The sequence below is a fragment of the Macrotis lagotis genome, chromosome 3 (assembly GCF_037893015.1).
Source record: "Macrotis lagotis isolate mMagLag1 chromosome 3, bilby.v1.9.chrom.fasta, whole genome shotgun sequence".
NCBI lineage: Eukaryota > Metazoa > Chordata > Mammalia > Peramelemorphia > Peramelidae > Macrotis > Macrotis lagotis.
Window position 1 is genome coordinate 112,782,114 of NC_133660.1, and position 12,482 is coordinate 112,794,595.

At 34.8% G+C, this 12,482-nt stretch overlaps 1 protein-coding gene across 1 annotated transcript in view; it reads right to left on the reverse strand.

The window, feature by feature from the left end:
- LOC141519187 (uncharacterized) overlaps positions 1 to 12,482 on the reverse strand; it is a 134,747-nt gene that overhangs the window by 118,354 nt on the left and 3,911 nt on the right. Inside the window, exons 2-3 of the mRNA XM_074231572.1 lie at positions 2,823 to 2,923; positions 727 to 796 (exon numbers count right to left, since the gene is read on the reverse strand). Of these exons, the coding sequence (XP_074087673.1) occupies positions 727 to 796; positions 2,823 to 2,923 (171 nt within the window). The remainder of the gene's footprint in view (positions 1 to 726; positions 797 to 2,822; positions 2,924 to 12,482) is intronic.

Sequence of the window (12,482 nt, forward strand, 5' to 3'; positions counted from 1 at the left end):
TCATGTGTTTTATTGCTTTTTGAAATATTGTCACTTCCTCATGCTACTACCAAGATAACACTCATAAACTATTCCTTAGAAATCTTCCTTATAATAAGAACTATAGAACTGTGAAATAAAAATGAAATTTCCTATAACTATATATGAATTTGCCAATAGAAAGTTTCCTGAGAAACTTGGTAATTATAATTGCTGTCATTATAGTATCTACCCTTCAACTATGAATTATGATGTCAGTTTCTTTAAAGAGGCAACTCAAGATAGAGGATAAAGACTTAATTTCATGAAATTTATTTTTTAAAATTTGAGGTGCTTTTTAAATAAATACATTACTTATCTCCTCAAGCAAAAAGATTTATTTTTTTATTTGATTGAATAAAGTTTAAGTGAGGCAGGGGTATAAATGATAATTGTCTGTCTGCTTCCATTCCTCTTAGATTGTTCTTATAAGTGTGTAGGGGCAGCTAAGGGGAAATTTCTAGCTCCTACCTTAACATATGGAATATAGACATAAAAAAAAACTCAAAGGAATTAAAAATCATAACTCATGTTCAGTCAATAATTATCATCATCAACACCATCAGCATCAATATTTATTTAAGGCCCAAATGCATTTTATAGTATTAAAAAGAAAAGAAACACTTTTGTAACGTTTAAAATATATATTCAAATATGTCTAGCTTCCAATTAATACTTCAAATACTTTAAAACATTAAAATATTTTACCTCTTTTGTGAATATCTTTAATATATGGAGCCATTGCAGTCTGCACAAAATCAGGAATATAACCCATGTCCTGAAATATGAAAGGATAGATTATATATTAATAGAATTGGCTGACATGAAAACTTTTATATAAACACAATATAACAGATCGACTTCTCCAAGCTAATTTTATAAGACTGCTTATATGAAATAAAAGGCACTATCAAGAAATCAACTACTTACAAATAGTATATGAATCAACTTAAGTATCTGTTGGTGTCAATATATTTCAGAAAATCAGATCAATTTGGAAGATGAAATCAAATGGAAAATAAGTAAAACTACTAAAGTAAAATTAAATATATTTCAACTTCTAATCTCTATTAGAATATTCAAGTCCAAAACTGCAGCAAAAGTCCTAGGGTTCTTGGTTATTTTTTAGCTAACAGTTTAAAAGGGTTTGGGCCAGATAAATTCAGTCAGTCAGTCAAACAATGTGCATTTACCAAGCAATTATTATTCACCAAATATTATGTTAAATTCAGAGGATATAAAGAAAAGGAAAATACTTTTCATCCTCTAGGGGAACTCACATCCTGTTGGGGAAAAATCTATGTAAATATCTATGTACATACAAGATATATACAGTGAAAGGAAAAGTCATCTCAGAAAGTAGGCATTTGCAGAAGGGGATTAGGGATGGGACCAAAAAATGTCTCTAGCAAAAGGCAAGACTTGATCTGAGTTTTTAAGGAAGGTAGGAAAGACCGAAGTCAGAGTTGAGGAAGAAAAGTAATCCAAGCATGGGAGACATCAGTCTTGCTGTTTGGAGTTGGAAGATGGAGTGTTCTGAATGAAGAACAGAAGTAAACCAGTAGATCTGTTTCTTTCTTCTTTTCTCCTCCTGCTCCTCCTCCTCTTCTTCTCCTCCTCTTCTTCTCCTCCTCCTCTCTTCTTCTTCTTCTTCTTCTTCTCCTCCTCCTCCTCCTCTCTTCCTCCTCCTTCTCTCTTCCTCCTCCTTCTCTCTTCCTCCTCCTCTCTTCTTCCTCCTCCTTTTCTTCTAGTTCTTGTTCTTCTACTAATTACTACTACTACTACTACTGCTGCTACTACTACTACTACTACTACTACTACTACTACTACTACTACTACTACTTCATATCGAAGATGACCATACCAAAAAAACAAATGATTGGAGGTGTGAGTTACACAATTATGTTTATTATAGTGAGGGGTATGTAAAGTGCAGGGAGGGAAGTAAAGTGTAAGGAGCTGGAAATGTAGAAAGGGGTCAGATTGTGAAGGGTTTTAGATGTCAAATATTTTTGCATTTTGGATTTATCCCAGTGGTAACAGGAGATCCTGGAGTTTATGGGGGAGAGAGAAAAATAATATGCATAGAAATATTACTTTAAGAAAACCTATTAAAAGGTGACCAAGGTAGTCCAAGTGAAAAGTGTAAGGTAGTAGGGTGATAGCTGGAGAGAAAGAGCCAAAGGGATGGATAAAATATGTGGAGGCAGAAATGACAAGATTTGTCACAGATTAGATATGTGGGATGAATACAAGTTATAAACCAGTTGATGGTTTACTTGATGGTAATAGGAAGATTGGGAAGAAAGGAAGACTTGGAGAGGAGAGACAGTGAATTTCTTTTTGGACTATTGAATTGCAGATGCCTAATTCAATTTGAAATGTCTAGAATAATGTAGAATAAGCACTCAGAAGAGCGATTAAGACTGGATCTGTAGCTCTATATAGGTATGGTAGTTTAATCCTTAGGAGCTGATGAATCAAAGTGTTGGGAGGATGAGAGACAGGATACAAAGATATTTAAAATGCTGACCAGACTTATATAATGAATAATTTCTTGAAAAAATTAATTTTAAGTCACATAATACTTTAGAACTTCTATTGAAAGAATTCTTATAGCTAATGAATGCCTCTGGAAAGTCAATAACCCCTCCTGAATTAATCTGCTTCATAATATGAAGTCAACTTATAGATGTTTGGATTTTACCCTGTCTTAAAGCAAGGACTCTATTTCCCATTCCTCTCCTGAATTTTCTCTTACTTATCCTTAACAGTACTTTGAATTATAGTAATCATTAACTTACTAGGGATTTGGCCTTTGCAGCAGTTAGCAGACACATGGTTATCTCTGAGAGATAATCAAAAACCAAAAAATTCAGCTCTCCCTTATACAGCAGCTGAGGTACTAGAAGAAGAAGAAAAAGTTTAATATATGAAAACATTAATGCTTATCCTTAATTAACATAATGTAACATAACACAACTTCAACATTTATGTATCAGTAAAAATTTACAGGATCACACAGCTGAGTAGTATCTGAGGCTGAACTAAACTGAGGCATTTCTGATTCTGGGTCCAGTACTCTCATCTATTGAGTCATCTATTAACTTTTAAGATTGGAATTATTTCTTAAAATTAATTACTAGTATTTACAAAGAGCAGAGATGTTATATTTTAAGGAGGAAACAAAATCTTTGCCCTCATGAAACTTCCATTTTATTAGATTTTGATACATACACACATAATTTCCAAATAATACATGAAAAGGGCTAAGAAGTATACTAAAAAATTCTGTACAAGGTCTGAGGATAGAAAGATTATCACCATTATCAACTAGAGAATGATTTTATATCTTGAATTTCTCTCCCTGAGTAGACATGACTAAATATCAAGAATGAGAATGTTTCAGAAGTGGTTACTTGTGGGGTTTAGGGAGTTAATAGGGTTCATTATTTGGTGCCAGTCATATTGCTGGTGTGGCCCCTAAGTTACAACAATGCTTCATGAAGGAAAAGATAAGTTTTTGAGCCCAGCTTTGAGACATGTGTAGGATTTCAATAATAATAATAATAACAATAATAATGATAATGATAATAATAATGATAAATATGTTTGTCCTTTATTTTCAAAGATGATCATGACCATCAGAGGTGCTGCCATGACAAGTAGGTGAATTGGACTTGAGTGAGGGGGGCTGTGCTAAGTCAGCTTCACTTTCTCCTCCAGAGTCATCTGGGTCCAGTGGAAGAAAAGCCAGATGACAGGAGAGGGTCCTGGATGTGATGCAGTCAAGGTTAAGTGCCTTGCCCAAGGTCACCCAGTTTGTGTCAGAGGTTGGATTCAAACTTCCATCCTCCTGATTCCAAGGTCAGTGCTCTATCCACTGGGCAAGTTAATATGGATTTCATTCAAATTGCATATATATGTTTTTGAGATTTTAATTTTATATGACAAGAAATCTTGGCTACTTGAGGATGAATAGTTTCAAGTCTTTATACTTGCCAAGTACTCTCTCTCCTCACACATTACAATGGGACTTTGTTATTGTATTCTTAATTATTTTGTATTTAGGGTTCTGTAGATTTCCAGTATTAGGTCAATAAAATTTAATCAAGGTATTGGAATGAAAGGCAAGTGACAGTGCTAGGAATAAATAGGAGATTATATGGAGAGGAATATTTATTATTAGTGCAATTGTCCTTGGGGTGATCAATTAAAGCTTACTGCCCTCCATCTTACCTCCTTCCCTCTTCCACAACCATTTGCTTTGACTAGAGCACAACTAAGGGAGCATAGATGTAGCTGAACATAGTTGCCCAGTAACTACAGGGACATGTGTGACAGCATTGAAAGGACTTGTGCTATGAGATGACCAAGCAATCTTCTTCCTGACCACTTAGCAGGGAGAGAAGTTTACTCAGGAGATTTTAGATTTTTGTTTTTGTTTTTTTGCAAGGCAATGGGGTTAAGTGGCTTGCCCAAGGCCACACAGCTACATAATTATTAAGTGTCTGAGGTCAGATTTGAACTCAGGTACCCCTGACTCCAGGTCTGGTGCTCCACCTAGGTGCTCCTACTCAGGAGATTTTAAAGGAAGGGTAGGTAGTTTCCATTCTTTATCCTTTCTTCCTTTTTAAAAAAAAATAATTTTTTTCCCTCTAATTGCATATAAAAAACAATTCTTAACTTTTTTTATTGTTTTCTTTTTTTAGTTTTGAGTTCCAAATTCTGTTCCTCCCCATCCCCTCCCTGAGACAGTATTGAATCTGATATAGATTATAAGAGTTCAATCATGAAAAACATTTCCATATTAGTCATGTTGTGCAAAAAGACTCAAATATAAAGAGAGAAGGAAAAGAAGAAAAGAAAGAAGGAAGGAAAGAAGGAAGAATGGAATGAAAGAAGGGAAGGAAGAAGGAAAGGAAGGAGGGAAGGAAGAAAGAAAGAGAAAAATAGTATCATTCAGTCTGAATACAAATGACATTAATTCTTTCTCTGGAAGCAGATAGCATTTTTTAATCATGAGTTCTGTCTTATAATCACTGAATTGCTGAGAATAAGTCATTCACAGTTCTTCATTGAACAGTGTTATTCTTAAGTGTTCTACTGCTTATTTCACTTTATCAGTTTACATAATTTTCTGAAATCATAATGCTTATCATTTCTTATAACATAATAATATTCCATTAAATCATAAACCACAATTTGTTCAGCCATTCCTCAAATGATGGGCAATTCATCTATTTCCAAATCTTAGCCATCACAAAAAAAGAGCTCTATAAATATTTTTTAACAAATTGATCCCCTTTCCTTTTTGATCTCTTTGGGATACAGACATAGAAGTGGTATTATTGGATCAAAATGTTTGCTCAGTTTTATAACCCTTTGGGCTTAGTTCCAAATTGCTCTCCAGAATGGTTGGATCAGCCCACAACTCCACCAACAATGTATTAGTGTCCCAATTTTCCCACATCTCCTCCAACATTGATCATATTTTTTTGTCATTTTAGCCAAACTGATAGCTATAAAGTAATACCTCAAAGCTGTTTTAATGTGCATTTCTCTAATCAATAGAGATTCAGTGCAGTTTTTTTATCCCTTCTTCCTCCTTCTTCTTCCCCCTCTAAAGGGGCTTTGAGGCTCTATCTTGGACTTCCCATGAAAGGTGGAGGGGTGCCTCTTTCCTCTACCCCATCATCTATGGAAACTTCTTGTATATGGCAGTTAGAGCATGTGACACCTAGAAAAACCTAACCCTGAGTACGGAATTGGGCTCCTGGTTGCCTCTTCTACTTTGGGTTTCTCTCTAAATATCAAGCATGAGAGGAATGTTCCAGAAGTGTCTACTTCTGGAATTTAGGGAATAGGGTTTTGTAGTTGATACCAGCTTTATTGTAGGTGGTGATTCCTACTGTTACAACAGTGATTCTTGTAGGAAAAAATAACTTCTGACAGGAAGATGAGTTCAAGCCTTGACTTGGTTTGTCAGAAGACATAGATCTTGAGGAAGATGTCTGGGTACTTAAGAGCAAAGCTAAGATGCCTATTCAAGAATCCCACTGTTTTATTTTTAAATATCAATTCTCTGGGAAAATGTAATGTGAGCTATGGGTTACAGATCATGTTTTTAGTCTTTGTAAATTTATACTTCAATATTTTAAGTTTTTACTCTGTTTGGAGGAAATAGTTATCTTAAATCTGATCTAATAATGTATTTTCAGAACCCTTCTGCAAGAGTTTCTTATTCCTTTTGGGGAAACTCTGGACCTGAACCAAACACCACCACTTCCATCACCACCACCATCTATTTAAGTAGCCTTTTAATATTTTTATTTGATTTGTTACTTTCAAGAACTCTGGAAATTGGTTTCCTATGTTACAAATGAAGAAACAAAGGCAGAGAGACATTAAGTGATTTGCCCAGGATCACATAGTTAAGAATTGTCTGAGGTTAGATTTGAACTCAAGTCATCCTTACTCCAGGTTCAGCACTCTCATCCACTAAGTCACCTAACTGCCTTTTAAGATTTAAATTATTTTTCACTGATTGGGCAGGACCAATATTCCTCCCCAGATTATCACACTGAAGTTGTTAGCAATAAACTGTTAAAGAAAAGCATGTTAAAGAAAAGCAAATGACTGAGATCACTTTCCACATCAAACTATTTTCATAAAGATAATGACTTTTGACTTGAATGTTAGTTTTAACCATACAAGTTTTAGATAGCTTTGTTCTATTTATATAGCAGCCCTTGATCATTCTGGATGTATTCTTTATGAACACTGCTGTATTAAAAAAAGGTTAAATGATTTACTGAGTTGAGTAGATATCATGGCAAAACACACAAACTTCAGCAGAGATGATGGATTCATGCAAAGCATTTGAGAACCATGTGATAATCTAGACTTTATCATTTCAAATATGTTTTTTTAAAGAATATACATGCATGCCAAATGTCTTTTTCAATGATTTGTAATATACGTTTTATGAATGGAAACTTTTTTGTACAAGACACTCCAATAAATGTTTTGATTTAAAAAAAAGATTTAAATTATTTTCCTAAGGTTCAGGGAGCAGAACACAAAGATTAAAGACAATGAGAAAAAGATTTTGGCCCCTTTGTTTAAAGGCCAGGGTCCTGACAGGTATGAACCCAAAGGTTGGAGCTGATGCTTCTTAGTGAGAATGAACACCCCAAACCCTTCTTGAGACATAGCAAGTTCATATATTTATGAATTTCCTTATTCACAGGATTATGAAAATAGATTCTCTGATCAGGCAATGACTTTGAAAACTCAAATTTTATGGTACCAATATAATATATCATATGTTACTAACTCACAGACTGTGTATTTTTTCTTACTGTTTCATTCAATTCAATTCAACAGATTTATTAAGCACCAAGCATTGAGGTTTACAAAGACAAAACCCAAAATAATCCCTGCTCTCAAGTAGTTACATATCCCATTGTTGGGGATACAACATAGACACAGGTATGTGTATAAAATATACAGCAAGTAGGACAAAGTGGTTTCATGAAAGAGATTAAACCACCAAGTGGAAGATGGGTCTTGTGGAGGGGATGGCACCTGAGCAGGCTTGGAAGGAAATTATCTATTCTAAGAGGTAAAAATGAGGAATATAGAGATGCCATGTATAAGCCTATATCAAAGCACGTTGGTGGGAGATAGGAAGTTATGTATAGTGACAGTAAAACAGTTCAATTAGAAAGTAAATTGCTACTATAGCTACAGATATACTACCACCCATACACTTATTGCTGAATATGAAAATATGATAGAGATAGAGGTTAGGGAGAACAACTATTCTTTCAAAGTTTCCAGATTGTCTTTTTTTCAATCTGAAGTTTTACTTACATTTATTCCAAACGTTAAGACAACACTAGATATCCATGTATATCAAAGTCTTCTGAATAAATAGATGATTAAATGTAGAGCTCATCGTATTCTATTAGTACTACAATAATTTCATATGATTTTATTTTTTTCCGTGCATGAATTTCAATTCTCTGCAATGGCAATTGGAAACTAACAACAAAAATATGTGGACATAACTTGGTTTATCAAATCACATCATGAACCAAAATATATGGAGAAAAATCCTGTTTTAAATTTAAACATAGGATTCTACGGGTAGATAAATATATGCTCCTTCCTCCAGGAGATTTAGGAATGTTAGGACAGCTGGCACTCAGCTGTGAGTTAACATTAGCATTTCATGAGACTTTGTCCACCAACCTCTAATAAAAGCAATTCCCCTAGCTGCATCAAGAACAGTAACTTTTCATCAGAGATCTACAGGGAGGACAGTTTTAATTTAGGATTTTTTTTCCCAATATGGTTAATAAAAGGTGCCAACTAAGTGGAGCTCTTAGACCCACAAAGGAAGGAAAGGTACAATGAGTGGATTTGTCAAAGATCGTGGGAATAGTGGGGAAATGCGTGAAAACAGGAGAGGAGACAAAAGAACGTCAGAAAAATTAGAACAAAGCAGACTTTGTGACTGATGGATCTCTCAAATGTTCACCATATGCGGATCTGAACCAGAGGCAATTCAAAAATAAGGAGATTTAAACTGCATTGCTAATTAAGAAAGATATTTTTGTATTTTTAAGTGTATCAAATTATAAAAGATTTTGATCTTTTCTGCGACAGAATGTTTCAATTGTCCTGAAGCTGAATGAACAGCATCAAAACTAAACTTAAGGGAAATGCATTTGGACCAAATGATTTCTTAGTCAACCATGAAACGGTTTTAAACAAAAAACTAAGATTCTCTACTCTTATAAAGAACATATCTTCATCTTCACCCAGCACCCAGACATGAGATCCAGTCATGGGGGCCAGGAAATTGTGCCAGAGACTTTGTGCTCATACTGTAGTTCCCTGAAAAGAGAGGTCCTCTCTGTACTCCAGATTCTAGAAGGTTATGCCATAAGCTTTAGAAAATAATCAAGTACTGAACCAGTGACAGACTTGAAAACCAGACTATGGCAGAGGCTTACCACTAGAATTTTGGTCACTTGGTGATGAACTTTTTGGACACTCCAATAGATAAAAGCATGACTTGTCAACAGTATTATACTGGCAGAAAAAAGCACCAAGGATGATATATTATTAGAATTTCTGCAAACATCAAATTAATTTCTGGTATTATAAATGTGTGTTCTTCATCCAATAACCAAGAATTTGACAGGCTTTCTGGATAAATTTTACCAAATGCAAAATGGTATTCTACTTAAAAATGAAATCAGAAGGTATTTTCAAAAAGTGAAATTTAATAGGAAATTGCCTCACCAGTTATCCTCCAAGAAGAAAATTAAGGAGTTGATTTAATCAAGACCAAAAGCAAGAAAAACTATCATTTTACAAGATGCTACTTGGTCAGTCTTTGAACTTACTAATTCCTAAGACCTTAGGTAAGTCACTTAATTTTTTCTGGATCTCAATTATCTCATCCATAAAATTAGGAGACTGGATTAAATAGGGCTCTTGAGATTTCTTACACCTCTAGTATTTTGATCCAAGGATTGAGTCTTTGTATTCATGAGTAAGCAAAAGATTACTGATTAGATAATTTGCATTTTATGTACACTGTTAGGGAATATAAACAATCCTTTAATTAGAGCTCAAATATAAATATATATAAACTATATATAATACTCTATTTAATAATTATACATATGCAGAGTAAAATAAGCAGATCCAAGAAAATAATATAAGCACTAACTACAGTAAGGTAAATAGAAAAAAAAATTACCACCAAAAATCCAAAATGAATGCTGTATTTTAAAAATTATTATACTTGGGGTTTTTTGGTCCTGTTTTCTTAGGCAACATGGCTAATATGGGAAAGTTTTGCATGCCTGCACATGTGAAATTTATATCAAATTGCTTTTCTTCACAAGACAGGATTGAAAGAGGGAAGGAGAGAATTTGGATCTCAAAAATTTTAAGATTCAAGAGTAAAAAGTTTTTGTTTACATGTAATTGAAGAACAAATTTAAAAAATGAATACTGTAAAATTATAAAGGAACCAGCACTCTCTGAAAGAAGAAATAAAATACAGCACTCACCTCCCACCACTCTTTGCAGAGGTGGGAGACCCACAAGTGTTATACCTTCAGTTTTTTTCAATGTGTTGATTTGTTAAATAAGAGCTCTCTGGGATGGAAAATGGAGGGGAAGAATACTGGGGAAAACTATTATGATGCAAAAAAAAATATCAATAAATCAAAAAAATTTTAAAGCTATTATGGTAGATGTGACCATAGAAGTTGTTTTAATCAAAAGCAAAACATGTTTGTTTAAGGTGTTTGCTGGTGTCTCAGTGGATGTGTGAGGCAGAAGACAAGCAAAAACACTATCAACCAAGAGGATAAGGATTCTAGAGATAAATGAGAAGGAGGAACTTTTTGAGCAGGAGATTCCATAAGCTATCATGACCACCAGGATCTGATGAATGCTTAGCCAAGAGAAAGCTTAGGGGTACACATGATGTTTATCTTCAAAGTAGGCAGTACAAGTCAGGAAAACCATAAGAGTGAGAGAATCTAGGGTCAAATTCTGGCTCTACTATTTACTGCCTGTGTATTCTTAGACAAGTTAACTTCTCTGGGCTCTGGGTTTTTTTATTCTTAAAATGAAGCCATTGAACAAAATGACTTCTACATCCCTTCCTGCTCCAAATCTACTACTCTAAGTATTAGGAGGATTCCACGGAGTTTTTCTTCAGAATACAAAGTTTGCTGCTTCATAAAAAGTTTTTTTTTTTTTGCTTCTTAAAACTAAGGAGGAACTTCACTGAGGCCGAGGTTCTCTATCCTCCCTGGCCTCAGACCAGTGCTGCTCTATCTGTGCAGCATGAAAGAACACTATCCTTTTAGTAGGGCTATGAACAAATGAATTAATTTTATTTGTGATTCCAAACACAGTGTGACTCATGCTCACCACCTTCCAAACAAAACAAAAGCAAACCGCCTTTGCTTCCTGGGAACAGAAACTGGACCATCATTCAGAGGTCCTTTGTATCACCCTCTGGTGATACCAGGTTGTGAATGAATATGGAAATGGCTCTGTGTCATATGATTACAGGGGCACAGATTTGTGATTGGAAAGGACCTTAGTCCAATCCCTTCATTTTACAGGTGAAGACAATGAGAATCAGGAGACTCAGTGATTTTTCCTATAGTCACACAGTAGCAAGTGACATACTCAGAATCAATAGGAATTTTAGGTCTTTCACCATCTTGATCTCCATTTTCTGGATACTCTCTAGCCTATCAATGTTCTTCTTTAAATGTGGTCAACAGAGATGTTTAGGTGGCTCAGTGGATAGAGTGGCAGTCTGGAGTCAAATTCAACCTCAGAGACTTCCTACTTGTATGAACTTGGGCAAGTCACTTCACCCTACTTGCCTCAGTTTCCTCATCTGTAAAATGAGTTGGAGAAGGAAATGGCAAACCACTCCAGGGGCCTTGGGCAAGTCACTTAACCCATTGCCTTGCAAAAAAAAAAAAAGAATTGCCAGCAAACACTAAATCCCAGAAGGATATGAGCTTGCAAGTGAAAGGGTAAAGATAATGAAAAATAATTGAGCCATGAAGGAAGCAAGGTAGATACTGAAGAAAGAACAGAAGCACTGTTTACAGTATATGATAAATTCTAAAATCTTATTTTTCTGTTTTCTCTTCCATGGAGAATGATCTGTGGACTCACAGAAAGAATAAAAATTACTACTGAGGAGTGAAAAACATAGATAACTGGAAAAACTGCCAGCTACCTCTAACTGGTTTCAATGGGTTCCAACTGGTATGTCCAAATGAACTAAGCAAGGACAATCTTACAGATTTTTTTTCTGTAGCCCACAAAGTTCTCAACATTTTACAGAGTACATCAGGAAATACTTGTTGTTTCATTAAGCACATGCTCATCTTTCTCTTCATCTCTAAAATAAATTTCCCTCCTCTTATTTCCAGTTCCCATTTCAGTAGGAACCTTCTCTCAGTTGTCAAAGGTTCCATAGTTAAAATATTAGCTGTTCTTGCCCTCCATCCCCATCTCCTCTTAGAATAAAAAAATGTTAGATCTGGAAGGAACTTTAGGCACCAACTAGTTTTGAGGGCAGTTAGGGATAGAATTTAGATCTCCAGAACACCACTTTAGCATTTTCCATGTAATAATTGAATTACATAGAAACACACAATATCAGTTGGAACGGACCTCAGAAGTTATATAACTGACCCAGAGCCAAACAAGAATCCTATCTACATTCTGCATTGCAATTGGTGATCCAGCCATTGCTTAAATACTTCTAGTGAAGGAGAATAGGACGCTTCCTAAATTTAGCAGTGTAGTCTCACTGTTTGGGGGAAATACTAATTATCAGAAAGTTTTCCTGACATCTTACTCCCCAAATCACCTATCTGTAATTACTACCTGTT